This window comes from Neoarius graeffei, chromosome 21, assembly GCF_027579695.1.
Source record: "Neoarius graeffei isolate fNeoGra1 chromosome 21, fNeoGra1.pri, whole genome shotgun sequence".
Lineage (NCBI taxonomy): Eukaryota > Metazoa > Chordata > Actinopteri > Siluriformes > Ariidae > Neoarius > Neoarius graeffei.
The window spans coordinates 38,908,458-38,935,420 of NC_083589.1; the positions used below are offsets into that span (position 1 = coordinate 38,908,458).

The 26,963-nt window shown below is 42.9% G+C and overlaps 1 protein-coding gene across 6 annotated transcripts in view; it reads right to left on the reverse strand.

Annotated features, from left to right (window-relative positions):
* Positions 1-26,963, reverse strand: part of kdm5a (lysine demethylase 5A) — an 80,209-nt gene that overhangs the window by 40,921 nt on the left and 12,325 nt on the right. For 2 of the 6 annotated variants that reach the window (XM_060903089.1, XM_060903088.1), the window contains exons 4-14: positions 23,534-23,704; positions 14,382-14,579; positions 12,768-12,848; positions 8,081-8,159; positions 7,835-7,926; positions 7,511-7,669; positions 6,200-6,319; positions 5,910-6,068; positions 3,005-3,186; positions 613-775; positions 405-524 (exon numbers count right to left, since the gene is read on the reverse strand). In XM_060903089.1, the coding sequence (XP_060759072.1) occupies positions 405-524; positions 613-775; positions 3,005-3,186; positions 5,910-6,068; positions 6,200-6,319; positions 7,511-7,669; positions 7,835-7,926; positions 8,081-8,159; positions 12,768-12,848; positions 14,382-14,579; positions 23,534-23,704 (1,524 nt within the window). Of the gene's footprint in view, positions 1-404; positions 525-612; positions 776-3,004; positions 3,187-5,909; positions 6,069-6,199; positions 6,320-7,501; positions 7,670-7,834; positions 7,927-8,080; positions 8,160-12,767; positions 12,849-14,381; positions 14,580-23,533; positions 23,705-26,963 lie in introns of all 6 variants that reach the window. The other 4 variants (XM_060903087.1, XM_060903086.1, XM_060903091.1 and 1 more) reach the window with 3 other exon arrangements.

A 26,963-nucleotide genomic window follows, 5' to 3' on the forward strand; every position in this document is an offset into this window, starting at 1 on the left:
CAGGCAAGCAACATTAAGCAAAAGGAGGAATGGCGATAATTAAACACAAGTATACACACACTATAGCAACATAAATGTGCCAAGGATCTTTTTGCTACAACAGTGCTGCAGATCAGTGTGTCTCTTAACGAACGATTAAACTCAATGAAACAATACTGACACCTACTTGTATACTAAAAAAAGTACTAAATGCAGGGATTTTATTGTGGTTTTGTTAAAAGCTGGGCAGAATAGTAGCCTCCGAAAACAACACTGTTGGAGGGTACACTGTGCAGCTTCCTGTATTTTCTATTTGCTTTTCAAAATACCTGAAGCAAACAAAGACTAAACAGGATTTATGGTTCTCTTCGAGCCCATGTTCAAGTGCTACAGAGTTATTCCTGGGGGGTGGGAATCAGTGTTACCCAGTCTGCAGTGCAGAAGTTGACAGCTTCAGCAAAGTTGTAGCCCTGGTTGAAGCCGCTGTGATAGGCTCTCGGAAAGGTCACCACAAACTCTCCAGCGCACTGATTGGTCCGATACACCTGAGAGAGAAAAAAATCTGGTCTAAGGGTCTAGCCCAAAAACAAAACCCTTGTCAGTTGTGCATGTACAGTACGTGTGTTGACCTACTGGAACACCGTGCTCCATCAGAACGTTGGGGTTCATGATGGTGACCAGTTGGTGCAGTAGATCAGGCTGAGAGTCGAAAAGCTCCGGAGCCAATTTCTTCATCACCGCCTCCAGTTGTTCTGCCGCATGAGCCGGGACTCCATACCAAGTCTTAGGCTCTCCCCTGATTCACAGAACACCAAGAAGAGAACATCACTACTCTTCACTTTTCAACATTTCATCAAGACACCAACATGATACAAAATCAAAACTTTGACTACAGAGTGGAGTGCAAGTTTTACAGATGCGGATATAAAATTTGTTCCATCAACATTATTTCTGTAAACTCAGCATTGGTGAGGATTTCATTTCATTCGAGATGTAGCCAAGGAAAATCAATTGTCTCTTGACAATTGCGATTCTTCACTGATGCACAGATCTCCATAATCAGTTTCTTAATCAAGTTCAATTTATAGACCCCTTCGCAGTAAACATCATTCATACGTAAGCGGAAATTGCGCGCGCAGCCTGGACCCAAAAAAGACTCAGAAATGCCTAGTTGTTGTGTTGTCGGGTGTCAGAATCGTAGCAGTGATGGGGTTAAAATGTTCAGAATTCCAGCAGGATCTCACCCATTCCAAAAAAAAAAAAAAAAACCCAACGTCTATGGCTACAAGCCATCAAACGTGTAGACTGGGATGAAAGCACTATCAAAAATGCACGGGTTTGCAGCGCCCACTTCATCACAGGTAAGATCAGGCTATTTATTAAATCTTTCTTTTTTATTCTTTCTAGTCTTCGTTTATTGATGTAGCAAAATACTTTGGTAACGTTTGTCTGATTAGCTGGGTCATAGTTACACAATGTAATGAATATTGTTAGCATGTTAACTTAGCTTTGCATGCAGTTTTGTTTGTAGGAGAGCTCTCGCTTGACTCAAGCAGTCCAGATTTTGTGCCATCATTATTTGTGTATGCCGAAAATCACAATTTTAAAGCAAGGATGGAAAGGTAAAATTGTGTGCCCTCACTCTAAATGCCAACTTGCGTTGACTGCTCTAACCTAGCTCCCGCCCCGTTCAATTTCATTTCTGCTCTCTGCGTCTCGCTTTTTACGCAGCTCTGATTTCTCTTAGCTGCACTCTTTACACTATCATTCCTTTCATGCCATTACCTCCTGCAAATTGCTGTTTAGTGTTGGTATTTGCTGTTGTAGCTAAAGCCACATTGCCATCACATCACTGGCATAATTTGATTAAAACCATTTCAGTGTAAAACACGTTCTGTACATGCCCACACAATCATATGCGTCTAAAGACTTGTAGGCACGAAGTTTTTCGTGGGTGTACACTGAAGTCTTGTCAATAAGGTACGAGTATATATCTGGCCATTGTATACCAGGGAACTTACTAACATCGTCCGTCCACTCTTTAATTAAATGCGGATCCGGTAGGCGATGTCCACTTGTTAGAGTTAACTTATTTATGTAGCATTCTCGATCTTGTAACGACAATTGTTTGGCATAATCTGACAGCTCATAATGCCGGTCTATGGGCAGCGCCATTGTTTCTGGGTCCAGGCTGCGCGTGCATCCTGGCAACGGTCGGTTTGTTTACAAACATGCGAAGGGGTCTATATAGCGCCTTTCTCACACCCATGGTCGCTTTACAATTAAGGGAAAAAAAATTTTAAAAAGTCCACCAAGAGAGTCCACCAAAAGATGATCAGGATACAACTCCAATGGCGCAGCCACCACAGTCCTACCAAAAGGCACACAAAGACGCATCCCACACCGCCTGCACAGCCGCCAGGCAACATCACCTGGAACACCGAGCCATGGATCCACAAAGTGAGCACAGAAGCACTGCCACACAGAGCACCGACATACCCCAAACCACCCGCACAGCCACTGCGACGCCACCAGGCAACACTGCCTGGAACACCACACTAAGCACAGAAGCACCGCCGCACAGAACGCTGGACAACCCCGATGTTTAAGAGTGAGGAGCTCACCACAGTTCATAGCAAGGAGCACAGGCACCACCCACAGCAGACCAAGGCCCGAAAGGAACTTATGCCCAAAACCAGGCCCAGAGCCACGCCACAACCGGCAGACGAAACACCCCAAAAAAAAACCCACACAGAGAAAAAAAAAAAAAACAAAAGGTGGGAAAAAAAAGAAAAATAATAAGAAATAAAAAGCTCTGGTGAGAAGCAGCAGCCAAAACATGCACGGTGTACTCTCAACCGGAAACAGAAGTTACTGTGCTTTATTATTATTATTTATATTTTCAATCAGATTTGAGAATGCAACAGTGCTGTGAAGCAGCACCTTCACATCTCCAGTTACAACTAGAAGCCACACTGTTATACCATGGCAAAGCCTCCACGTTCTGTCTCGTTGATGTTCTTACCAGTGCAGATAGTTGATGGAGTAACTCCAGTGGTCCTCGATGTGCCAGCAGAAGGAAGAGAAGCACATGCCAACGTAAAGCCAAGGCACCTTCATTCCCGAGATGTCTGCGTTAATGTGGGCAAGCACGGACTGCTCCAGCACTGGCATGTTATTCAGGTTCCAGCCCGAGTTGGTGTAGTCCTGTGGAAGAGAGTGTGTCACTATAGCTACTTGAAAGTGAGATGAAACATAGCTAAAGACATACACCTACTAGTAATTCTTATCAGACATCAAATAGAAAACACTGCACGTTCGCGTACGTAGGGAACCACATGGTCTTAAATTATTATTCTATCCACATTCACTGGATATGAGCAATCGCACGCTCTGATTGGCTACTCTACTACTTGGCTATCAGCTCATATACCATGAGTAGAGAAAAACAAAATGGCGGTGCAAGTTGCTGAACTAACCGAGGACATGATAAAAATTCTACTCAAAAACAAAAACACCCCCCCCCCCCCAAAAAAAAAGCAATAAAATATGGAATAAACATTTGTTGGTAAGAACACTTTTTTCTTTCAAAAATTTATTATAGCAGCATTTTTCACAAATTACTTCTGTCATTTCACCCGTTTGTTTACATTCTAAGCGAAAACGATTTCGTCGGATGTTTTGTATAAAGATTTTATTTATAGAATTTGCAAAAAAATCAAAATGCTCCGTTTCTCAAAATCCAGTGAATGTGGATATAGGGTTGGGCGGTATCCAAATTTTGATACCTTTAAACCGTCTCTGTGTTTTCCCGGGGTATACGGTATTACCGAGAAAAAAATAATATTTTGTTTCGGCCTACTGTGTAACGTGCGCCTATGCCTCAAATGTACTATTTAAAAGCAGCATAGCGAATTGTGTGCATTGTGGTATGGATTAAGCAGCAAAGCGAATTTTGTGCATTGATGAATGGATTAAGAGATATTTCAAAGCATCACGCAACTCTTCCTTCATCTTGAAAATAGCATTCAGCTGTCGTTTACACATGTCTGCGTTGAAACGCATTTGCAGCACTATTTCACCTACTCCATCAAAAAAAAGTACACGATGAGCAGGATCATACCCTTTCAAGCATGGGAAATAAAAAAAAAAGAAAAAGAATCAACCAACACCCAAGTCCGTTTAGACTGCGTGATAAACCATATTCTTCAGCGCAAATGAGGCGAACCTAATTCAAATGCGTGACAGCTGCACAAGGCAAAATCATATGGGCCCACGTCATGCCATGGCGGGGAAATTAATAATCAAATGGCCTTACCTTGCTTAAAACGTTGTCTTGATCACATAACTCCTTACAATTATTCCACTTAAATCCATACGGTTTAACACACCCAACAAAGATAGCAAGCGCATTGCTAATTCCCACCAGAAACCGAACAGTTTACGCTACGATGTTTTCTTCCGTTTCTTCAGTAGATGACATTTCAAACGTTTATTACCCACATCCCAAATGTCATACGTTATATTATTTTACCTTGTTGTTACTCATGTAACCTACTCAAAACACAACTCATTGGAGAGATCTCGTGGAAGAGGAGTACCCCAGGCTATGGTGTGCCTTAGGGGACATATTAGATTTTTTTCGATTTTGCGCGGTCATTTACATTATTGCTGGCTCTTCCTTTTCGTTTGGTTTGAAACCAAAATGCTGCCACACTGCCGATGTTGTATTTTTTTTTGCCACTAACTCGTTATCTTGACTTGCCATCTTTCAACCGCGGTCTCAGTCTCTCTTTTTTTTTTTTTAGATAGGACAGTATAGAGAGACAGGAAATGAGCGGGGGAGAGAGAGACGGGATCGGGAAATAACCTCGGGTCGGAATCGAACCCGGGTCCCCGGATTTATGGTACGGTGCCTTAGCCATCTGAGCCATGACACCCCCGGGCTCAGTCTCTTGCGAAGCTTTCTGTCAGACTCCAAAATGTCACGCAGGGTTGCCATGGTAACGACATAAACAACCCTGCACGCGATGAAAACTTCTTTAGGAAATTGATAGAATTAGTGAAAATACGATCACACAGTTATTCGGGATGATCTTCAATTTATTATTTTATATTATGACCTCATGTACTCCATATTTATTTAGATATTATATATTTTTTTAAAATGACGGTAATGAGACCGATACCGTTGGTACTTTTGGATACCTCGGGATACCTTCTTACCGTAATACCGCCCAACCCTATGTGGATATAACAGTTATTCCACTCAATCTCGTCGTACATGGCTTATAGCCAACTCAGTGCTACATGCCTCGTCGTCGGCTGTCCATCGCTAGCGATGATGACTGCTTCAGTAGGATGCACAGAAACGCAGATGGGATGTGAGGCCCGCACCAGACTTATTTTCCTTTCCTAACGAAGTGCCTTGCACAGTAAAGTAAGACAAAATGATGTCGTGCCCCCATCGCGTTGTCTCTCTGGACCTCCAGACCTGATGCCAAGTGGTGCATAACAGTGCCACAGACCTGACGGGTATAGCAGTTGCCCCACGGTGATAACCGACTTGCCGAGTGATGCCATCCGTTGGCCACTTGAGCGACTCTTCCGCATGCCATCAGGTGGCGTACCATTGACCCTGTTGGGTTCATCTGCCACATTGCACCGAAAAGCGCCCTGCTGCCAGCGCCTTATTGGTGATGTACTATTTAACGCATAGCTGGAACCCAGGCAGGTGCTACCACTCCGGGTCAGAGCGGACATGGGAGCAATGGTGATTAAGGAATAACTCCACTTTCCCCAATACTCAAGTCCTCCTGGACCTGAGACTCACTACCGGTCACAGTTTAAAAGTTGACCACCAGCTCATGTATGACTCGATTTCATGGAATAACTTAATTATCATCAGGAAAAAGTGAACTCAAGCTGACCTCCTCATCCCCCAGTAGTCTTCTTTTTCCATCTCGGACAGGAAAGCCGCTCCCGACGTCTTTGGAGCTGATATCTGCTCCATACTCGACGATCACATCCTCCTCTATGCTGCTTACCAGCCTCCAGAACTCTTTTTCCACCAGCTCTGTAGGGACCATCTGTGAAGAGTTCAGTTCAAACAAACATTTTAACAGCAAAGAATAACTATCCAACTATGTTTTTGTTTTGTTTAAGGGGGTGACTGAGGTGGCAATGTGTTATGACTAAGCATTGACTGCATTGCTCTTACATGAACTGGCATGTTGAAGTAATCGGACTTAAAATGGTCTGCCATCTCTCCAAAGCTCTGGAGTGTGTATTCACGCACAGCCTGCTCAAACCCAAATGCCTCCCGGGGCTTGCTGCATTCCTGAGGGATAAGAGATGAGGACCATCACCCAACAGTTATTTAACTGGTTTAATCACAACCACTACAAGACACCCAAAGATCAACAGCTAGGATAGGCTATAGGGCTGTAACAATATGCGTATCGAAATCAAAATCGCGATACGCAGAGCCACGATCCATATCGCGATACAAGAAGGCAGAATCGCGGTACACCCTTTCAAACTTCTCCTCAGCCCAAAAACAGAGGTGCTTCCAAACTTCAATTTATGAATACTTTACTTTTTATTTAAATTACATTTTAAACTTACTTAAATTACTTTTATTTTTTTTATATCTATTAGTAAGTCGTTTTTTCGCCGACCTGCGACAATCTTCTGCGAGTCACGCAACGTCCACACTCGCCACTGGCAGAGCATTCATTTCTTTTAAGCAGTAGCCATTCTGGTTGCGACGCGGGGAGCAAATCTGTAAACAAGCAGCTCATTGGCTGGCTAGGTGTGCCACAAGCCAATCACAATCACTTGACCGGAAAGGCATGCAGTGTTGCCAGATTGGGCAGGTTTAGGTGCTTTTTGGCTGGTTTTGAACATATTTTGGGGTGGAAAATGTTAGCAATATCTGGCAACACTGAAGGCATGTCTGCTTGGGCGGAAGCCTTCTGCAGCAGTTACATTTTGACACGCGAGCAATGTTTCACCATAAAAATTCCGTAATTTCCATCTGTTTTCCGCGATCACAGAAAATCATTGGCCCTATGAGAGTGAGACAGTGAGAGAGCCACCCCCCAAAAAAAATCTTAACGGATTTACACGATTTGGAAAAATGACTTTTTCAGAACCGAAAAAAACAGAGCTTCCGGCTCAACAGTATTATTTTGAGAAATAAAACAATCTTTGGATATACATTTGTTCATTTTTGCATACATATTACTCATGCTCTGCAGTGGTCTGAATTATTTGTCATTAAATAGTTAATGTAAGTAAGTAAATGTTAATAAGTCAAATTTACTACTTTAAAAAAACATTTTAAAAAAATCGTGGGCGTATCGAATTGTGGGTCAAAAATCGCGATACGAATCGAATCGTGAGTTGGGTGTATCGTTACAGCCCTAATAGGCTAGGATTTAAAAAAGAAAAAACCCTGTAGTTGCAGGAAGAGGTTTGGAACATCAGGTCAAAATAAGGCTGTAGGGAGAATCCTCACTTTGCATACCTCTGCCACACACTTGGGACATCGCCAGTCACCCTTGGGCACATCTTGAAGGGGTGGGATCAGGCAAAAGGTGTGGTAGCTGTCATCACAGCCGTCACACAACAGGAGGCGGTCCTCCTCGTCACCCCGCCCACACGCCATACACATGTACAGGTCAATCTATAAGAAGATAAAAATATACATTTATAAACATGGTTTATTGGTTTAAACATAATACAAAGGGTTTTATTATTTAGGTTTACAAGTAATTTGAACACTTCAAGCTAAAGCATGAGGGAAAAAAAAAAAAAAAAAAAAAAAAAAAAAAAAACACTTAATACTCACAAAATTGACCTCCAGGGTCTCTTTGCGTGGACGCATCTTAATAGCAAATGCTTGAGCCTTCAGGTGCTTCTGCTTCTTTATGAACGCATCATCTATATTACAAAAACCCACACGTAAAAGACGATTTTGAAAGCGTGGCTGCTTCTTTGCAAAGTAGAAACTCTAAACTCTGTTGGTCAGAAATTACAAACTCGCTTACGTATATTCATTCAGTAACGAAATAATGTGAAAGTATGCAAATCTTACCGGCTGGAACGATCTCAAAATCCACCACCTTAGGACGACTGCTAAAGATCTGCAGGCCTTTGGGCTCTTTGTTTTCTCTCTGAAATGAAGATCAAATAAAGACTTTGGGGCTCAAACAAACCCATGGTACTCTGAGAAGACACGTCAAAGTGTAGGACTGAGCTAGAATGACAAGCACGTTCTCCCAGACTGTGTGTTGTTGGTAGCTGGGAATTCTGAGATGGTGATGGTTGCCTTACAAGCCATATTTCTTCAAAATCGCTCGAGAGTGGTTGTCGACACTCAATATGGACACAAAAGAACCAGAACTATTTTTCACAGGAAGACGCCATTTGATTGACATCAGTTGTTCCTAATTGCTGACAAATATGAGGATCTCGTTTATTTGCTGCTAACTGCTCCATGAACACTTCAGCATAACAAGTAACACTAAAGGGGGCATATTATGAAAAACTCATTTTCTCAATGCTTTTGCGCATACATTTGCGTACCTGGAGCCCACCACTTCACAAACTCCGAAATAAGACACCCAGTCTGTTTCGTTTGAGCCGTAGAAAACACGTGCTTCAACAAGACATTCAGATCTGGCTCCTCTTACTATGTCACAAGGGGAGCTCATTAGAATTATGCCACACCTCATCTGAGTATCTCTTCATGGATTGCTGGGTTTCAGGTCACGTGACTTTTCTTAGCGGTTTTACAGGAAGTGAAATTACTGGTGGTCTAAAACAGCTGCCGTAGTGCAAACAACTATCGATAACTTAGAGTACGCTCGTAATCCAGAAGCCACTGCTGGCTTTAGATATATTCAGGAGATTGCTATGTGTAATGAAATCGAACCCTACAGTCTGGGAAAGAAGGATTTGTCATACGATCTCGAAAACTACCCTTCAGTCGAGTTTCCCGACATCTCGAACTATCTGGTGTTGCAGACGTCCTTCTACACCGCAAAACAGATGAAAGCGTGGAAGAGTATGGAGGCTTACAACTTTTTTGTATGTGGCTGGGTAAAGGACTTCAGGATCAAGTCGCTGCCGAATGAATCCTGTATTGTTTTTGCCCATTTATTTATTAATTTTTTTTTTTACCTTTTCGTTCGTGTCTTTACAACGAAGTGCTGCAAGTTGAAGTGTAAAGAAACAGCAGTTTGCTTGATTCTCACTTGTGTTGGCTCTTATCTCTCAGCTAAATCATTCACAAAGATCATCAGAAACCCCTTTAAAGACCTGGATCTTAGTTAAACAAGACGGAGAAGTGATCACGGCGCACTGTGACTGTATGGCTGGGGAAGAATTTTGTCGTGACCTTCATGCATATGGACTTTGTGAGGAGTAAACAAAGAAACAGCTGGGGACTTTAGCGCTTTGTGACTAAAAAAAAAAAAAAGCACCGTAAAATAACGACACATAGCAAGAAAAGTACTTAGAAAACACTAACGCCATAGCTGAGAGGGCGATACAAACCTTTCACCAAGTGATCACTGCAAACTCGAGCATGCTTCGACTCGGCTCCCTTCGATTTCAGTGAGAGGTTCAAAAGCCACCTTTCTCGACGTCTTTTTGTGAAATCCTGTGTTCGTTCATCTTTTTTTTTTTTAATTAGTTCACGGGGAATCCTTTTTTTTTTAAAAGATTTTTTTGGGGTTTTTTTCACCTTTATTGGACAGTGTAGAGACAGGAAATGAGCAGAAGAGAGAGACGGGGAGGGATCGGGAAATGACCTCGGGTTGGAATCGAACCCGGGTCCCCGGATTTATGGTATGGCGCCTTATCCACCTGAGCCACGACACCCCCCGTTCACAGGGAATCCTGAAGAAACTTATCAGTTTCATGGTCTGATTGATTCGAACAACCTAAAACAACGCAAGCGTAAGGCATTTTTCATGCGAGCAATGCACCTTCTCCGTACAAACGCTTTGTCAACTGAGCTCTGGTAGACCACCAGCTAAAGTTTTGAATAGCCAATGAGGCGGATGTGACGTCATATGAAACCCAGCAATTGAGAACTCCCTTTGTGAATGAATATTCATGAGGAAAGTGCTACCTTATTGGCCAGTAGGAGGAGGAGTTAGCAGTGGCTCATTATCATTTAAAGGAACAGGCGCTCAAATCAGCTGTTTGGAAGAGGGCTGTTTAGACAGGGTGAGAAGGGAGCTGTGGTGCTTCATCATTGTGGAATTTTGACCAAAGCATGTCACGGACATTTCGTTAAGACCTCAAGGAACTGTATCAATTTGTGGAAAAGGGATATTATACGTCACCTTTAACAAACTAACTAACACTTGTGCTAATTTGTGGTTGGTTTTTTTTTTATAATAAACAAAATAAATGAAATAACCCAAACCTGAATGAATCAATGTTCATCCCACCAATAAAATTCACACTTGTATGAGGGATTATACAATGTTTTTCACTAACTGTTTGTTTGTTTGTTCTGTTTCTGTATATTTCAGGAATTTCAAACACTAACCTCACCAATGACTAACAACGATTATTGAGGAAATAATAATAAGCAGTCATCTTTAAAATTACTCACATTAATTACTCCATAACTTGATTAGATTATTTTAGTAGGATGCAGAAATAAATTTTTTAAATGGAAAAATATACAAAAGTGAATAACAGATGATAGCCGTCTCAGTCTTCTTTTTTTTTTTTTTACCGAGTTCCTCTTCTTCCTTTCGCCTATGTACTCGGAGATGAGAGTTCAGACCGGCCATTGACTTGCATGGTTTAAAGCACAGATGACAAATGAACATCGCCGTCTTCACAGGGTTGATTTGGTTTCCTTGCTGAATAGGTGTCTGTGTACTTTCATGTGCCTTTTTAATCCAGCTGATGATTTGCATACCTCGTTACACACGACACACGAGATACCTGGTTGCCTTGGTGATGAGATATGCAAGTACTTTGAAAGCTTGCATGTAGTGGTGTGCGATTTCATGTGGTTTACAGATCCTGCTTTAGACAGAACACGTCCACATGTCTCGCATTCCCATCTCATCAGGGGAGTTTGCCACAACTCCTTTACAGACTGCTGCAACCTTCCCTCGCCGCATGACGCCAACTGGCCTGATTTTCAGTTATCGACATTCATTCCTAGGGATTTAAGATCCTTCTTGATGCAATCCTTGTACCTCTTCTTGGGTTTGTGTCGCGGACGCTTTCCATTTAACAGCTCTCCACAGGACACTCTTTTTAGGAGTCTCTCATCTTGCAGACGCACACCATGACCAGCCCAACGCATTCGACTGTTGATGATCACAGTGTCTGTGCTCTGGCAGTCTGCTCTCTGCAATACAACGGTGTCTGACGTCATGGAAATCCAGCTGATGTGTATAATTCATCTGAAGCATTTTTGGTGAAACCTCTCGAGCCATTTGATGTGATGACGGCAAGTTGTCCACGTTTCTGACAAATACAGCAAGATGGACAAAATACAGGTCTGATAAACAGTCACCTTGGTTTTAATAGTGACGCCTTGATCTGACCACAAGCGCTTTTCCAGCTTACCAAAGGTAGCTGAGGCCTTCTGGATACGAAGATGCATCTCGTCATCTAAAGAGCCATCCCTTGTCAAGTTGCTTCCTAGATATGTGAAGGTATCTACAACTCCCAATCTAGTGCCATTTATTGTGAAGTTGGGTTCAGTATACGGATCTCCAGGTGCAGGCAGGAACAACGCTTTTGTCTTTTTCAAACTGATGGTGAGCCCGATACCAGTTGGAGCAGCTGAGAAACGATCTACCAGATACTGCATACTGTCCTCAGTGTGTGTTAAGAAGACAGTATCGTCAGCATAGAGGAGCTCCAGCACTAATAATTGAAAGGTTTTAGATCTTGTATTAAACCTTCTCAAGTCAAAGACCCTCGATGAATGCCTATATCACAGTCCATATCCCCCGCCCAAACGAAGTTATAGAAACGGGCTCCGTCCGTCTGGTCACGTTTCCGGGCCATATCTTTAAAATTACTGAAGATATCTTTGTATCCATTATCAAGCAACATGTGAACTGGTGCCTTTTGCTATTCTGGATTTTTTTGAAAAAAAAAATTCAAATTTTTACATTTAAAAAAATAGATTTTGACTTCGTTTCTAACAGCAAGGTTCGTTTCCAGAGCATATATCCAAAACTATTCAGGATACAGATTTGAAACTTGGTATACATGTTAACAAGGTGATGTTACAGGTTCCATCCATCCGCCCGGTCACGTTTTCGTTTCCGGGCCACATCTTTAAAACTACTGAAGATATCTTTATGAAACATTGTATACATATCAAGCAACATGTGAACTGGTGGCCTTTTGCCATTTTGGATTTCTGAAGAAAAAAAAAAAAAAAAGTATTTTTCAAATTTTTACATAAAGTAGGATTTTGACTTTGTTTCTAAGAGCAACGTTCGTTTCTGGAGCATATATCCAAAACTATTCATGATACAGATTTGAAACTTGGTATCCATGTTAACAAGGTGATGTAGATGTGCCTTTTCATACTAAGAAATTTGAGAAATTTAAAATTTTTCAAGTTTCCGTGGAAACAATTTCAGACTTAGTCTCTCAGGTTAGTCTTGGGGTAGGTTTTGTTTCCGAAGCAGAACTTGAAAACTATGAGTGGTATGGTCTTGAAAGTTGGTACATGTGTGCCTTTTTATACTAAGAAATGTGAGAAATTTTAATTTTTAGCTCACCTGGACCAAAGGTCCGGTGGGCTTATGCCATGGGCTGCTGAGGTCAATGTACAGAGGTAGGGTTGGTTTCCTGCAGCAGAACTTGAAAAACGTGACAAATAATATTTTGAAACTTGGTATATAGTAGATATATAGGGCGGGGGATATAGATGACTCGGTCTTCTTGTTTACAAATGTTAAATAATTCTGTTAAATTAAGTTAACAAAAAAATTAATTTAATATACATAATCACACACAATATATATCAATAAAAACATTCGTGTTTTGAATCAAAAGTGAACATAACAGTATTATAAATAATTAGTTTTCCCCCCATAACAGCCTTTTGTAAAGATGACCCTGCTGTTATTAGTGCACTGTATCCATTCCATCAGCTGTAAAATAAAATTAAAAACATGATGCATCATGAAAATCTCTTCAAATATTTTAATACTCTTTTTGCCAAACATCATAATTCTACATCATATTTAATTAACATGTCCAACAAAAGGTTACAGCAGTGAGAATAACGCTACATTCACACTGCAAGGCTTAATGCTCAATTCCGATTTTTTTGTGAGGTCATTCACATTAACAAATATATGCGACTTGTATGTGATCCTCAGTATGAACGAAAAGCGACCTAAAAGTGTTCCGCATGCGCATTGCAGGATACGACGACGTCACACGCAGTGAGCATGGCCAGTGTTTACGGAAGTAAAACCGCCCGGTTGCGGTATGACCCATCCAATCTAGCTTGAATAGCTGCATCCCCCCAAATGGAAATCAGCTCCCTAACCTCTGCATCCTTCCATTGAGAAGATTCAGAACCTTCACAGCCCGAAGCGTCCCTCGCATTGATGTCATGCGCAGGGGCACAGATACGTTTTTTGAACTGGGGGGGACAAAGCTGCCAGCAAACCAACCCCAACCCCGATATGCCTGTCAAACTTGTTGTGGGTTACCATAGCAACCAAGCTCGAGCTCGCAACCTGTGCAGTCTGCGCAGCTCAACCAACCGAATATCAGTCTTTGTTTTATGTGAGTTGTTGCAACTATGTATACACTGCTGTGCACCTCAATAAACCGAATGGTAATTAGTCTTTTGATTTTTCCGTGAGGTTTGCCTTATGCAAAGAAAGGCAGCATAGACATTTTTTCCTCCCTATAAGTGGGGGGGACCGAACGAAATGAATTTAAATCTGGGTGGGACGAATCCCACCCGTCCCACCCTCTATCTGCGCCTGTGATTATGCGCCATGTTGTTGTAACTTTTTTTGAGAGACCCGCCGCCTACTTCAGCGCAGAATAGTGACGTTTGTGGCTTGTTGATGACGTGTAAGTCAGATGAATGCGACCTGGCGGTTCAGACTGAAGTCGCATATGAAAAGAGCGGATAGGAATCGGAATTAGGACCACATATCCAAACGGCCTGGGTCGGATTTGAAAAAAATCGGATCTGTGTCGTTCATATTGTCAATAAAAGATCGGATACAGGTCACATATGGGCGAAAAGATCGGATTTGAGTCACTTCAGCCTGCAGTGTGAACGTAGCCTAAGAAAGCAGCTGTGTAGACGCCACACATTAACATGCTACAGACCGCAGGAGCTGTAAAACAAAACCCCGGCTTACCTCAGACTTCAGGCGTCGTGAACGTCTCTCAGGAACAGCGTGTGCTTTCTTCTGCGACTTGTCACTCAGACCGCCTCGCTCCTTGCCTCCCGTCTCTTTCGGCTTCTCTTCTTCATCCTCGTCCTCCTCACACCCACGCTCTATTCCTTCGTCCACCTCTTCAGTTTCGTCTCTCTCCTGACACAGCCGGTGGATACCCTGAAGCACGAGAGCGCTAAAGTGTCACAACGTTTACTAGTTCTCAGTAACATGCATAGAACATGTCTATAGATGCTTACTAGCGTCCCTTAACAACAGGTACGCACAGGGCAAATGGGCAATAATGAAGTCATATATTATAATCTCATACACTTTCAAAATGATACTGTTTAAAATACTTTATTTATAAATTCATAAAAAGGTGAAAGAATGTTTTTACAACCCCTGGCAAAAAATATGGAATCGTTACTCTTGGAGGAAGTTCGTTCAGCTGTTTCACTTTGTAGAGGAGGAAAAAAAAAAAAAAAAACGACACAAAATTATTTTATTTAACAGCCAAACATTCTGGCTTTGTAAAATATACCTCAAAAAAATTTAATGAAGTTGTAATTAATGTAGTCTGGCTAACGTGACTTCAAAGCTCTACGAGCTATTGGTCTGGCCAAGATATTAAGCCCAACCGTTTCCCAGAGCCCGTGGTTGACCCGCCTCCCTGAAATGCCTCAGTTTGCTACTGGTCGAAGCCAGAAAAGGCTGTGACGAAGCTTAAACCAATCACATCACTCTTTCCTCTGACATATGTGACGCGACAGGGCTAACTGGTAGATTAAACCATAGATATCCTATTATTAAACTCTTACCGAAGCCGGTCGGGAGCAAGGCGAAAACGTCCTTCCTTTCAATAAATACCTCCAGGGCTGCTCTTTGCTCCGTTTTCAATGAGAACTTCCCGTTGAATGCTTTCAATACAGCATTCGTGAATGAAGCGCTTCCGGCATAGATTCTGTAAACAATCTATGGCTTCCGGTCACAGTTCTACTACGTCAGTGCCTTGAACACGCCTCTACCCAGGGCTGTTGGAGATGCTCAAAGTTGATTGGTTCCCGATTTTTCGGGAGCTTGGAAGAGCTGTAGATAGCTTGCCTGGCCAGACTAAGCTCGCTACAGGCCCTCGTGTTGCGTCACGCTTAGGATGGGCGGGCCCAGGCTATAATTAATGGCACTTTAAAAAAAAAAAAAAAAAAAGATCAAGTAGAGGAAAAAAAAAAAAAAAATTATTGAATCATGAACCCACAAAAAAAAAAAAAAAAAAAAAAAAAAAAGTGCTTTGCTGCACGTCCTCTGGCTTTTATGACAGCTTGAATTCTTTGAGGCGTGGACTTCTGTTATGACCCCCTGTGACCCCTTCAGGCTCCTCCCTGAAGGGGTCCCTCTTTATGTTGCGGTTTTTTTGGACGAGCCGAAGACCATAACACTTCACTAATGAAAAAACAATATTCGTCATCAGTCAGGTTCCAACTTTCTCGTATAGCAGCTCACAGATCAGCTTTGCAGGATGGAGCTGCGTCATGGACCATTTTTTTCAACTGCCACCATAAACTTTCAACTGGATTGAGATCTGGACTGTTTGCTGGCCATGTCATGGAGTTGATCTGCCTTTCCTGAAGTCAAAGTCCTTCCTGCACCATTCATGGCACGTTTGGCGGCGCGATCTCCGTTTCCATAGCCCTCGGTCTCTCACCTATATAATATAGCTAGGGTTACAGTGGGGGGCTGGTCCTCTGGTAACCGCGAGAGTTTGACTCCCCACTTGCATCTGTATTGCAGCGTGCCTTGCCAGATGGCAGTAGGCACCATTTTTATGATTGTTTTTGGTATGACCCGACTGCGAGTAGAACTTGCGATCTCCCAATCGAGAGGTGGACACGCTAACCACTACATTCCATTGGAACGGTACCAAACAAAAGTTCCAGCATTATCTCCTTGTCCAATGCAGATTCGTGATTCATCACTGAATATCACTTTCATCCAATCATCCACAGTCCATGACGGTTTCTCTTTAGCCCACTGGAACCTTGTTTTCTTCAGTTTAGGTGTTAATGATGGTTTAACGTTTGGCTTTTCTGTACATTAATCCCATTTCCTTCAGCCGATTTCTTACAGTTCAGTCACAAACGTAGACTCCTGTTTCTGCCCGTTTGTTTTTCATTGTTTTTTGTTGTGCATTTTCCATTTTCAAGGCATATTGCTTGGAGTTTCCTGTCCTGACGCTTTTGACGTCTTCCTCGGTCTACCTGTAGGTTTCGCTTTCACAACCTTAACATTTTGTTTGTACTTGCTCCAAATTTTAGACACTGCTAACTGGGAACAACCAACATCTTTTACCACACTCTGTGTTGAATTACCTTCTTTAAAGGCGTCACGCAGTGGCAATAAAAGTTGCATTATTCTGCACCAGAATGCTTTCAAGATTCGAAATAAATTGACCGTCGATTTTTCAAAAGCTTCCCACGGTTGTAATCGGTCCTTATTTGATCATGCCCATCACTTGAAATTTTCCGCGTTCGCAGCGCCCCCTGTCGGTCAATGGAACAGCTGCGTGACGTCATACCAGTAACCACTCGGTGCAGTTGCAATGACGGACACACCAGAAAATAGGAGCGATGCTGAGGAAATTAGCTTTGATTTTACCGATACAGAAGAAGAAAATGGCCCACAAGTAGAGATTTTGAGAGCTGAATGTCCTGGTGGTATCCAGCCTTACAGATTTGAACCTGAGCGCTCATCTTCAGAAGAAAATGAGGACAGTTCTGACGACAACAGAAACGAAGACGAGAATGAAGACCGGCGACTTGAAGACTTGTTTTAGTTGGTTTCTCTGACTAAATCACTACTTGTGTGTATTTTTAAAGACCATTTTCACTTGAATTAGAATGCTGTGTGATTAATCTATGATTATGTGTAATACTGATAGCTGTAGGGGGTGAAAGTATAGCTAGAAAGATTGAATTCTAGCAACTTGACAGCTTGCGATCTCGCGAAATGCAGTGGGCCTTCTGATACAGTAGACCCCTTGATATTCCAGTTTTCATCATTTTCCTTTTATTGCGGTTGATTTTAACTTGATATTCAGTATGTTATAGGCTGGGAGTATTGAGCTTTGTATTGTATTGTTTAGTAAACGTACAATCGTCAGTAATAAGTGATAATTATTAGTTAAAGGCAGCTCTGTGGCATAAATCTTTCAATTAATCTTCTGTCATCCACTTGCTAAAATTATGTGCCACATGTGTTATCAAGACAACACTTCATGTGACAAAGAAAGATATGACAAATACATAAATGTATGAAAATCATTTTGTACAATTAATGATTGATACATAGAAACACTTAAAACGTGTGTGGCAGCGGGGGCGTGGTCAAGCGCCGGTCTGTGACAGGAGGGCGGAGCCAGGGAAGGCGAGTGGCAGAATCATTACACCTGACGGTAATTAACCTGTGTTGTGTGTTTTCCCAGTAACCGCGCCCTATTTAAGGAGGCAGAGCTCATCTCGGGACAAGAACACAGTGTGTGTGTTTCGCTATCAGATTAAAACTGGCGGTTATACTGAAAAGTCTGGCAATAAAAAGCCTATTTGAATCTGAAGCGTTGTCCTGCCGTCCTCTGTGCTCCACCCACACTTCAGAGAGCTCTACAGTGGTGCCAAAACCCGGGACAAGGTGGAGCACCAACCTCGCAGCCCCATGGAATCCTCCCCGTTCGCGGACCTGGTCCACGCCCTCGCCACGGCTCAGCAAAGCCAGCACCAGGCGCTCGTCACGCTCCGAAAGGAGCAAGAGCGGCGCTTCGAAGCCCTGGTGTTGGCCCAGCAGGAAGATCGCGAGGCGCTCCGGCATCTCCTCGCGTCGGCGGGGTCCACCAGCGCCCCGGCCGCGGGCCCGTCTCCCCTCACCGTGACCAAGATGGGCCCGCAGGACGACCCCGAGGCGTTTCTCACATTGTTCGAGCAGGTCGCCGAAGCCTCGGGGTGGCCGATGGAGCAGCGCGCGGCACGCCTCCTCCCCCTCCTGACGGGAGAGGCGCAGCTGGCCGCGCTATAACTCCCCGCCAACCGCCGCGGAGAACGGCCCGGTGAAGGTCCGCGTAGGCCAGCCGGCGGTTGGCGGGGAGTTATAGCGCGGCCAGCTGCGCCTCTCCCGTCAGGAGGGGGAGGAGGCGCGCCGCGCGCTGCTCCATCGGCCACCCCGAGGCTTCGGCGACCTGCTCGAACAATGTGAGAAACGCCTCGGGGTCGTCCTGCGGGCCCATCTTGGTCACGGTGAGGGGAGACGGGCCCGCGGCCGGGGCGCTGGTGGACCCCGCCGACGCGAGGAGATGCCGGAGCGCCTCGCGATCTTCCTGCTGGGCCAACACCAGGGCTTCGAAGCGCCGCTCTTGCTCCTTTCGGAGCGTGACGAGCGCCTGGTGCTGGCTTTGCTGAGCCGTGGCGAGGGCGTGGACCAGGTCCGCGAACGGGGAGGATTCCATGGGGCTGCGAGGTTGGTGCTCCACCTTGTCCCGGGTTTTGGCACCACTGTAGAGCTCTCTGAAGTGTGGGTGGAGCACAGAGGACGGCAGGACAACGCTTCAGACACAAATAGGCTTTTTATTGCCAGACTTTTCAGTATAACCGCCAGTTTTAATCTGATAGCGAAACACACACTGTGTTCTTGTCCCGGGATGAGCTCTTCTCTGCTCTGCCTCCTTAAATAGGGCGCGGTTATTGGGAAAACACACAAAACACAGGTTAATTACCGTCAGGTGTAGTGATTTCTGCCACTCGCCTTCCCTGGCTCCGCCCTCCTGTCACAGACCGGCGCTTGACCACGCCCCCGCTGCCACAATGTGTTTTTAAAAAAAATAATTTTTTTCTATCAATACCTAGCCATGACCTTGAAATCAGATCCATTGATAACAAAAGTCACAAATAGTGTTCAGTGTTCGTTGTTACAGCCAAACACAACACACCGATTAGGCATTTTGTATCACAGAATATTAATACATCATTTCATAGTGTTTTGAGTGTTCAAAACTATCCACAAACTGAATAAATCCACAAAATCCGCAATGGAAACAACTCTGGTAAACGCACGCTATAGAGAAAACATGGGGACAGGCCAGCATCACCCAAGGGAGGTTACTGGTATGACGTCACACACAAGTTGACCTAGTTAACGGCTGGCTGCCTAAATTTGGCTGTGCGCGTCAACTTTAAATGCTTGTAGCGGGCGCATCGTGACACTGAGATCGCGGGAAACCGAGGGGCTTGAATAACCCACCAAACCCGACATTTTGACACATGATATAGCCTGATTGCTGAAATTACCGCACGAGGCCTTTAAGGAGTTTTATAATCCTTTCCATTGTTTCAACTGACAGTTCTGTAGTTGGGGCCATGTTTCCTGTCAATCAGCCAAGTGCAACAACTCGTTATGGTCTACGAGTGCTCTCGTTTAACTGCATATTTAGGCTTGTGTGGGTATTTGTTTTAGAAATGCAAGTTATAGGTAGCCTGGCAAGCCAGACTAAATGTGAATATTTAGTCTGGCCTCGATCCGTAGACATTTCCGAAGGGGGTAGGAGGAACAAACCGCTGTCTTTCAAACTGTCTGTGCGTATAGGCCAACGCTCTGACCAATCAGCGCAACAGTGACTGTGACGTAGTCAGAGCGACAGAAAGCAGTGGGGGAGGCCTTGAAATAAATTTTTCAAAATGCGTATTAATTAATAAACAGGTTCTAGATATTAAGAAGTTTGGAGATAATGACCACAAGTTTGGAGTCTGTACCACATACACTTTTTTTTTCCCCAAGTGTTTTTCAAGGATTTGCTTAAACTGTTTTTGAGAGTTTTTATTTAGTGGTGTTTGGTGAAATAATTTCCCTTAAATTTAAAATAACGGGAAAATAAGAAACAATCAAAAAGTAATGTTTCAAAGCTGTTTATTAATTCTTCGTACTGCACAAACTAGCCCCATCCTTTTGGCTACGAGCGGAGCCAGCTGGTAGATCAGACTCTTGCCATAGCCGGTCGGCAAAACAGCGAAAACGTCCTTCTTGAAAAGGAATGAGCGGAGAGCCTCTTCCTGCTCATGTTTCAACGAAAACTCCAAGTCTAATTCTTCTAAAACTGATTCCAAAGTGGAGTCAAACGCGCGCTGTTCACTAGCCGTAGCCATCTTTCCTGCTGTGCTTTCTCCAGCGTCGCGTAGCTTTGTCGTCACTCCTGCAAAAGCCCGCCCAAAGAATCCAAACAAAAACCTTGCGTTGTGATTGGCAGGCACGATTTGATGCCCGGGGTGTTTTTGTTTATATGGTGCGAGGCTAGACCCACTCGCTAGGCAAAAATATTTTTGGCCGCTAGGCGGGTGGGTCTAGTTTACTAGGCTAAGTTATAGGGTGACTCCATAATTTTTTTCCTCTACTTGATCTTTAAAAAAAAAAGTGCCATTAATTACAACAATTTCATTTAATTTTTTTTGAAGCCAGAACGTTCAGCTGTTAAATAACATTATTTTGTGCCATATCTGTTTTTTTGCTACAAAATAAAACAGCAGAATCAACATCCTCCATGAGTAGCGATTCCATATTTTTTGCCAGGGGTTGTATGTCTAATACCTGAGAGTTGTGCATATTTATTAATAACTGATCCATTTGTTTAACAGAGCCGTTTCCTGTCACGTAAAATGCAAACATGCGGTGAATGCTTGCTACAGAGTGTTACAAAGAGCTACAAGTCCACTACACTCAAGGTCAAATTTAATTTTAGTCAAAATGAATAATTTGTTTTGTTGAGTGTAATAGTTTGCATACCAGCAAGACACACGGAAAATAAGAAATGTACTGTCTAGCAATAAGAGAAGTATTGTGTTAGTTTTTACAGCTGTCATCACAAATGACACAAAACACCACATAATGTATTTTAAGATATTAAAAGTGGAAAAAAATTAAAATTATATATCAGTTCAAAATGTAAACATTCTCCCCCCCCCCAACCTTCTTTTTATCCACCCGGCATATAATACAGGACCGTGAGTTGGTCTCGTGGTTTGTGTGTCCACCTATCGATCGGGAGATCGCGAGTTCTACTCACGGTCAGGTCATACCAAAGACCATCATAAAAATGGTACCTACTGCCGTCTGGCAAGGCACGCTGCAATACAGATGCGAGTGGTTACCAGAGGACTAGCCCTCTCTTCTTCAATCCACAGATCACTACAGTTCACCTTTAGGTTTTGCAGCACTACAGGACCTTGGAATTCCAAGTGGTGTTTTTTTTTTTCTTTACCCCAGCAAATATTAGTGAATGCTATAAATGTCATTTTTACATAAGGAATAAAACATGGCAAAAGCATGCTGTTATAGGAAAAATTATCCACACTGGCCTGATGTATTTTCTAATAATGGCACGTCCTGACGTGTTTTTTATTCCTCTTACACAGCAGTCATTTGCAAATTATCATTTTTAATTTATTAAAAAACAACACATAATTTTAACCAAGTTATACTTCTGTTTACCGTGAGTTGGCTTCGTGGTTAGTGTGTCCGCCTCTCGATCACGAGTTCTATTCACGGTTGGGTCACACCAAAGACCATCATAAAAATGGTACCTACTGCCGTCTGGCAAGGCACACCGCAATACAGATGCGAGTGGGGAGTCAAACTCTCGCGGTTACCAGAGGACTAGCCCCCCACGGTAACCCTAGCTATGTAATAGGAGAGAGGCCAAGGGCTACGGAAACGGAGATCGGCGCCGCCCTATGCGCCACATGGCGTGGGAAGAGACTTGATTTGATTGATAGAATGGGGGGGGGGATATAGCTATCGCTCTGTCCGTCTGTAAACGTTTCAGTTTCCGGAGCATAACTCAAAAGCTATTCGGAATTTTTTCACGAAACCTGACAGTTCTGTTAAGTGACTAGAGGAGTTTTGACATTTTGGGGATTTCTGTTATTTTTTATTTTTCTGTATTTCCATGGCAACCAATTCATCTCATCTCATTATCTGTAGCCGCTTTATCCTGTCCTACAGGGTCGCAGGCAAGCTGGAGCCTATCCCAGCTGACTACGGGCGAAAGGCGGGGTACACCCTGGACAAGTCGCCAGGTCATCACAGGGCTGACACATAGACACAGACAACCATTCACACTCACATTCACACCTACGCTCAATTTAGAGTCACCAGTTAACCTAACCTGCATGTCTTTGGACTGTGGGGGAAACCGGAGCACCCGGAGGAAACCCATGCGGACACAGGGACAACATGCAAACTCTGCACAGAAAGGCCCTCGCCGGCCACGGGGCTCGAACCCGGACCTTCTTGCTGTGAGGCGACAGCGCTAACCACTACACCACCGTGCCGCCCGCAACCAATTCAACTTGGGAAAATTTGGAGTGGAGTTTCATGTGGGGGCCGGGAGGAGACGCCATCTCCTGATGACTCTTGTTTATAAAGAGGTCAAATGCACCATTGTAAGAAATTGTTACAGATGTACATTTGATCTTTTCCCCATCCAAACACTAGCGACCAGTTTGTCATGAGGATTTACTCTCCGTCCCAGTGAAGAAAACAAGAACAGAATGGTTATAAACAAGTTTTTTTCTGCCTTATAAATTTCTTTCATCTTTAAATCAGTGCACCAAAAAGTGAAGCACAAGTTTTCTCTTTGTTTTCCAGTGCTAATATTGTATGCTTTCTGTGTCGGACTTAATTTTTTTTAATATCTTAATTCATATCAGCACAATTTTTTCTATTGTTTACTATTATAGTGTAATGTTTATAGTGTAATCGTTGTATTACCATGTTTTAGCATGTAAGGGTTCAGTGGTAATTGGGACAAGTCCTGTTCCTTTCCCCTGCCTCATTTCATTTGTTTGTAATTAGTTCACTCCTTATTTTTGTATTAATGTAAATGTGGTGAACTCCAGTACTGCACAAAACGCAAACGTTTAAGTTTACTGGTCATTTTTTCTTAACATTTATCTGGCACTTTTTAAAACAATTTTGGTGCCGTGTGGGATTTTATTTTTTTTAATTTTCATTCCAGCTACAGTGGCGTTAATATATTTTATTACCATCCCTGTTAGAATATCATTAACAGTGCCACGAGTATCAGTGTGCCAGGTAAAACTCACAGAGAGTGAAGCTCCAGACTGGAAGAGCTCATATGGGTAGAGGATCTTCTCGTAGTGTGAGCGCAGCAGGGACCCGATACCCTTCCCGGCTGGGAAACCCATGCGAGTGGCTATCTTAGACCAGCGCTTCTCCTTACAGACAGCCTCGAAACCTCCCTCAGAAGACACAATCTACAGGGGGAAAGAAAAAAAAAAAGTTTTCACAATTCCCTAATTACAGAAGCCGAGAGAGGCCCTTCATATAATCTTTTTTTATTCACTTTGTTATCCCGAGATAACGACATAATTAATTCAGGATGTCGAGAAAACAACACAACTAATTCGAGATCTCAAGAAAACAAAAACAATTATTCCGTGATCTCGAGAAAACAGCTGAGATTTCTAGCAGAGCTGCGCCCCCTGTGGGTCAGACAACGAAGACTTAAAAATTGGCGGACATGTAACAGAGCAGAAATGGCTTTTTACGATGCCTTGAGAGAGAGAGGGGGGCCAGTCTTCTGCGGAGGTGCCGCAGACTATTTTTGAAATTATCCCTTATTAAAAGACTTAATGCAATCTCTCCCTGTGTCAACCCCTGATCAAAATATTGCCTTATTAGGTGATCGATTATTCCACACGTTCTAATGACCAAAGTTGCGTCTATACAGAATGAGAAATAGCCCCAAAGTCAGCATATCACAAGTCTCTTGGCGCACCTGAATGAACCATTTCTCAGCTGTTTACTTGAGATCACGGAATAATTGTTTTGTTTTCTCGAGATCTCGAAATAACGGTTTTGTTTTCTCAAGATCTCGAATTAGTTGTATTGTTGTCTCGAGATCCTGAATTAATTATGTCGTTATCTTGGGATAACAAGGTGAATAAAAAAAAAAAGATTATATGAAGGGCCTCTCTCGGCTTCCGTACCTAATCTTTTTTAAATAATACATATTTTTAAATATGTTGCGTTATATGTACGGCAACCTGGAAAAAACTTCACACGGTGAGATTTTCGATGTACAGTTCTGAATTTAAAAAATAAATAAATAAAAGGGGTGCATTCAGACTGCAATGAAGGAAGATCACAGTCAGTCTGTCATTTTGAAAACCAGCAAGAAAAGGAGAACAAAAAGAAGAAGAATTTATAGAGGAGATTTTTATTAAATATTTGCTCAGATTTCCTGTAACTGAAAAATCTTGGGGGTCTGTGACAACCAACTCGTCTACACCCAAACACCCCGACCCCGCACAGTAGATCCCTGAATCCGGTTGTATTTATTTTTGTGTGAGGTGAGGACAAAAACACAAGCACAATAATGCTGCTTCTTATAGTCCACTTGCATGTGACGTCACAGCCGATCCAGATTGTAAACAGACGCCATCTTGTCGGTCAAACGCCATATTTCCGCCATTGCAATTTACCGACACTGACTTTCGTTGTTTTTCGCCCAAATCTGCAAATATTACTGTGCCACAATGCCGGAGAGTTGTATGGCATATAAATGCCACAACAGGAGAGGTCAGAAATCGGGAAGAAAGTTTCATAGGCTGCCATGGGACCCTGACAGGCGTGCAAAATGGATTGCTGCTATCAGCCGGGCCTATCCAAACAACAACAACAACAACAACAAGGCATGGGTACCGGCTGGAAAGAACGATCACTGGCGCCTGTGCAGTGACCATTTCATCTCAGGTACGCCATGTATTTATTCCAGTATATCCATGTGGTATCAGTACTAGTACTCAATACTTAAGTGACTTATCGGTCCAATGAGGATTGTTATTTTCTTGTTTACAAGATGCCACATCTGAGTTGCTGACAAATCCTGAATTTCTGTAAAGATAACTGTCCAGAGATGTATAAGCACGCAGTGCTTCACCACTGAACAGCGAGGGAAAGTTGATGAGGTAATTATACACGTCTGGGTATTCCACCTCTGGCAGTTCAATATGCACGGACACGGTCGTGAAAACTACGTCCGGTAAGCCATAAGGGTCACTAATCTGTAGGTCATTTATTTTAGACATATATCTAGTTATCTGTTCATTAGAAAAATGAGCCGTGTAGTCCGTCGGTTGAAATTGATCCATTTTGTACACGAGTGCAACAATATTCAGCTGTGTTGTTGACCGACAAGATGGCGGCTGTTTACATTCCAGCCGGGATTCGGTCACGTGACTGCAAGAGGTCTATAAACACGAGGGTACGATGTACCAAATACATGTCATTTTTATTACTTAATTTTCTTTTCTTAAATGGTCTGTGAAAAGTAAAAATAAGATAAGAACAAACATGACCTGACACACCTAGCAGCACACAATATAAAAACGGCTCAGTTTTTTTTCTCTCCATGTCTCCAGTTCTCTTTGCAGAACAGACACTGTCGAAGCGCCTTACTTCCCGCATCTCATTTATTCTAGTTTCCATATAAAATAGTGCTGATAAATATAACAGACTGCTCTCGCATTTGTTTTCATGAGAAAGAGGGATCTGGAGATTAGGGCTGCAACGATCCACTAAGACACCGATTCGATTCACGATTTAGACCCTTCGATTCGACTTGATTCTGCAACTAAATATAAAGGACAAACAAACCTCAGATTTTAAACTTTAATTAACTTTAATTATCTCATTGAAATTTGTCCGGAAAGATGAAAACTTTCCAAATGCTGATTAGGGAACAGGATATGCAAGTATAAAATGCTTAAAACAAAAGTTAAAATAAGGATATTCTGGCAACTTGAACTGATGAATTCCTGAGCATTTGCTGAAACACATCCTACTCGGAATGGAATATCTTGGCTCAAGGACATTTATCATGTTTTTAAACCCATCATTCTGTACGGTCGAGTATGGCTGCATATCATAAGCGAGGTAGCCACCAATAGCCTTCGAAATAGTTTTATTTCTAGCTTCATTCAGTTTTGGTCTGCTGACAACATCAGTCAGTTTTAACCGTCCCCGCATACCTGGTTTTACTACTTGCGTAACACTTTCAGTTTTCAATTCAGCGGCACTTACTTCGTTTACATCCACGTTGTGTTTTCGCTTTAAATGATTTGTGAGGTTTGTCGTTGACCCTCCCTTATACTTCACATCAACATAACACGTGCGGCACGCTGCAGTGTCCTTCATGTCTTCTCGAAACCCAAAATGTACCCAAACTTTTGATTTAAGATGAGACGAAGGATCTTTAAGCTTGGCTTCTGCCATTTTGGTGCCCAGCAATGGCGTTACCATGTAAAGTGTCGGCTACTCTGACTGGACAAGAGCAAGGACCTAAACCAATCAAATTGGACATTTTATTTAGAAGCAAAGCTGTGCCCTATTCCGGCCGATCGCTTTCTCACATCGGTTTAACAACGTAATAACGATTATGCAGTAAAAGTGCGTTTAAAAATATCAGTAAAAATTTAAATTAAAAAAATGGTCGCCGAATCGAACCGAAAA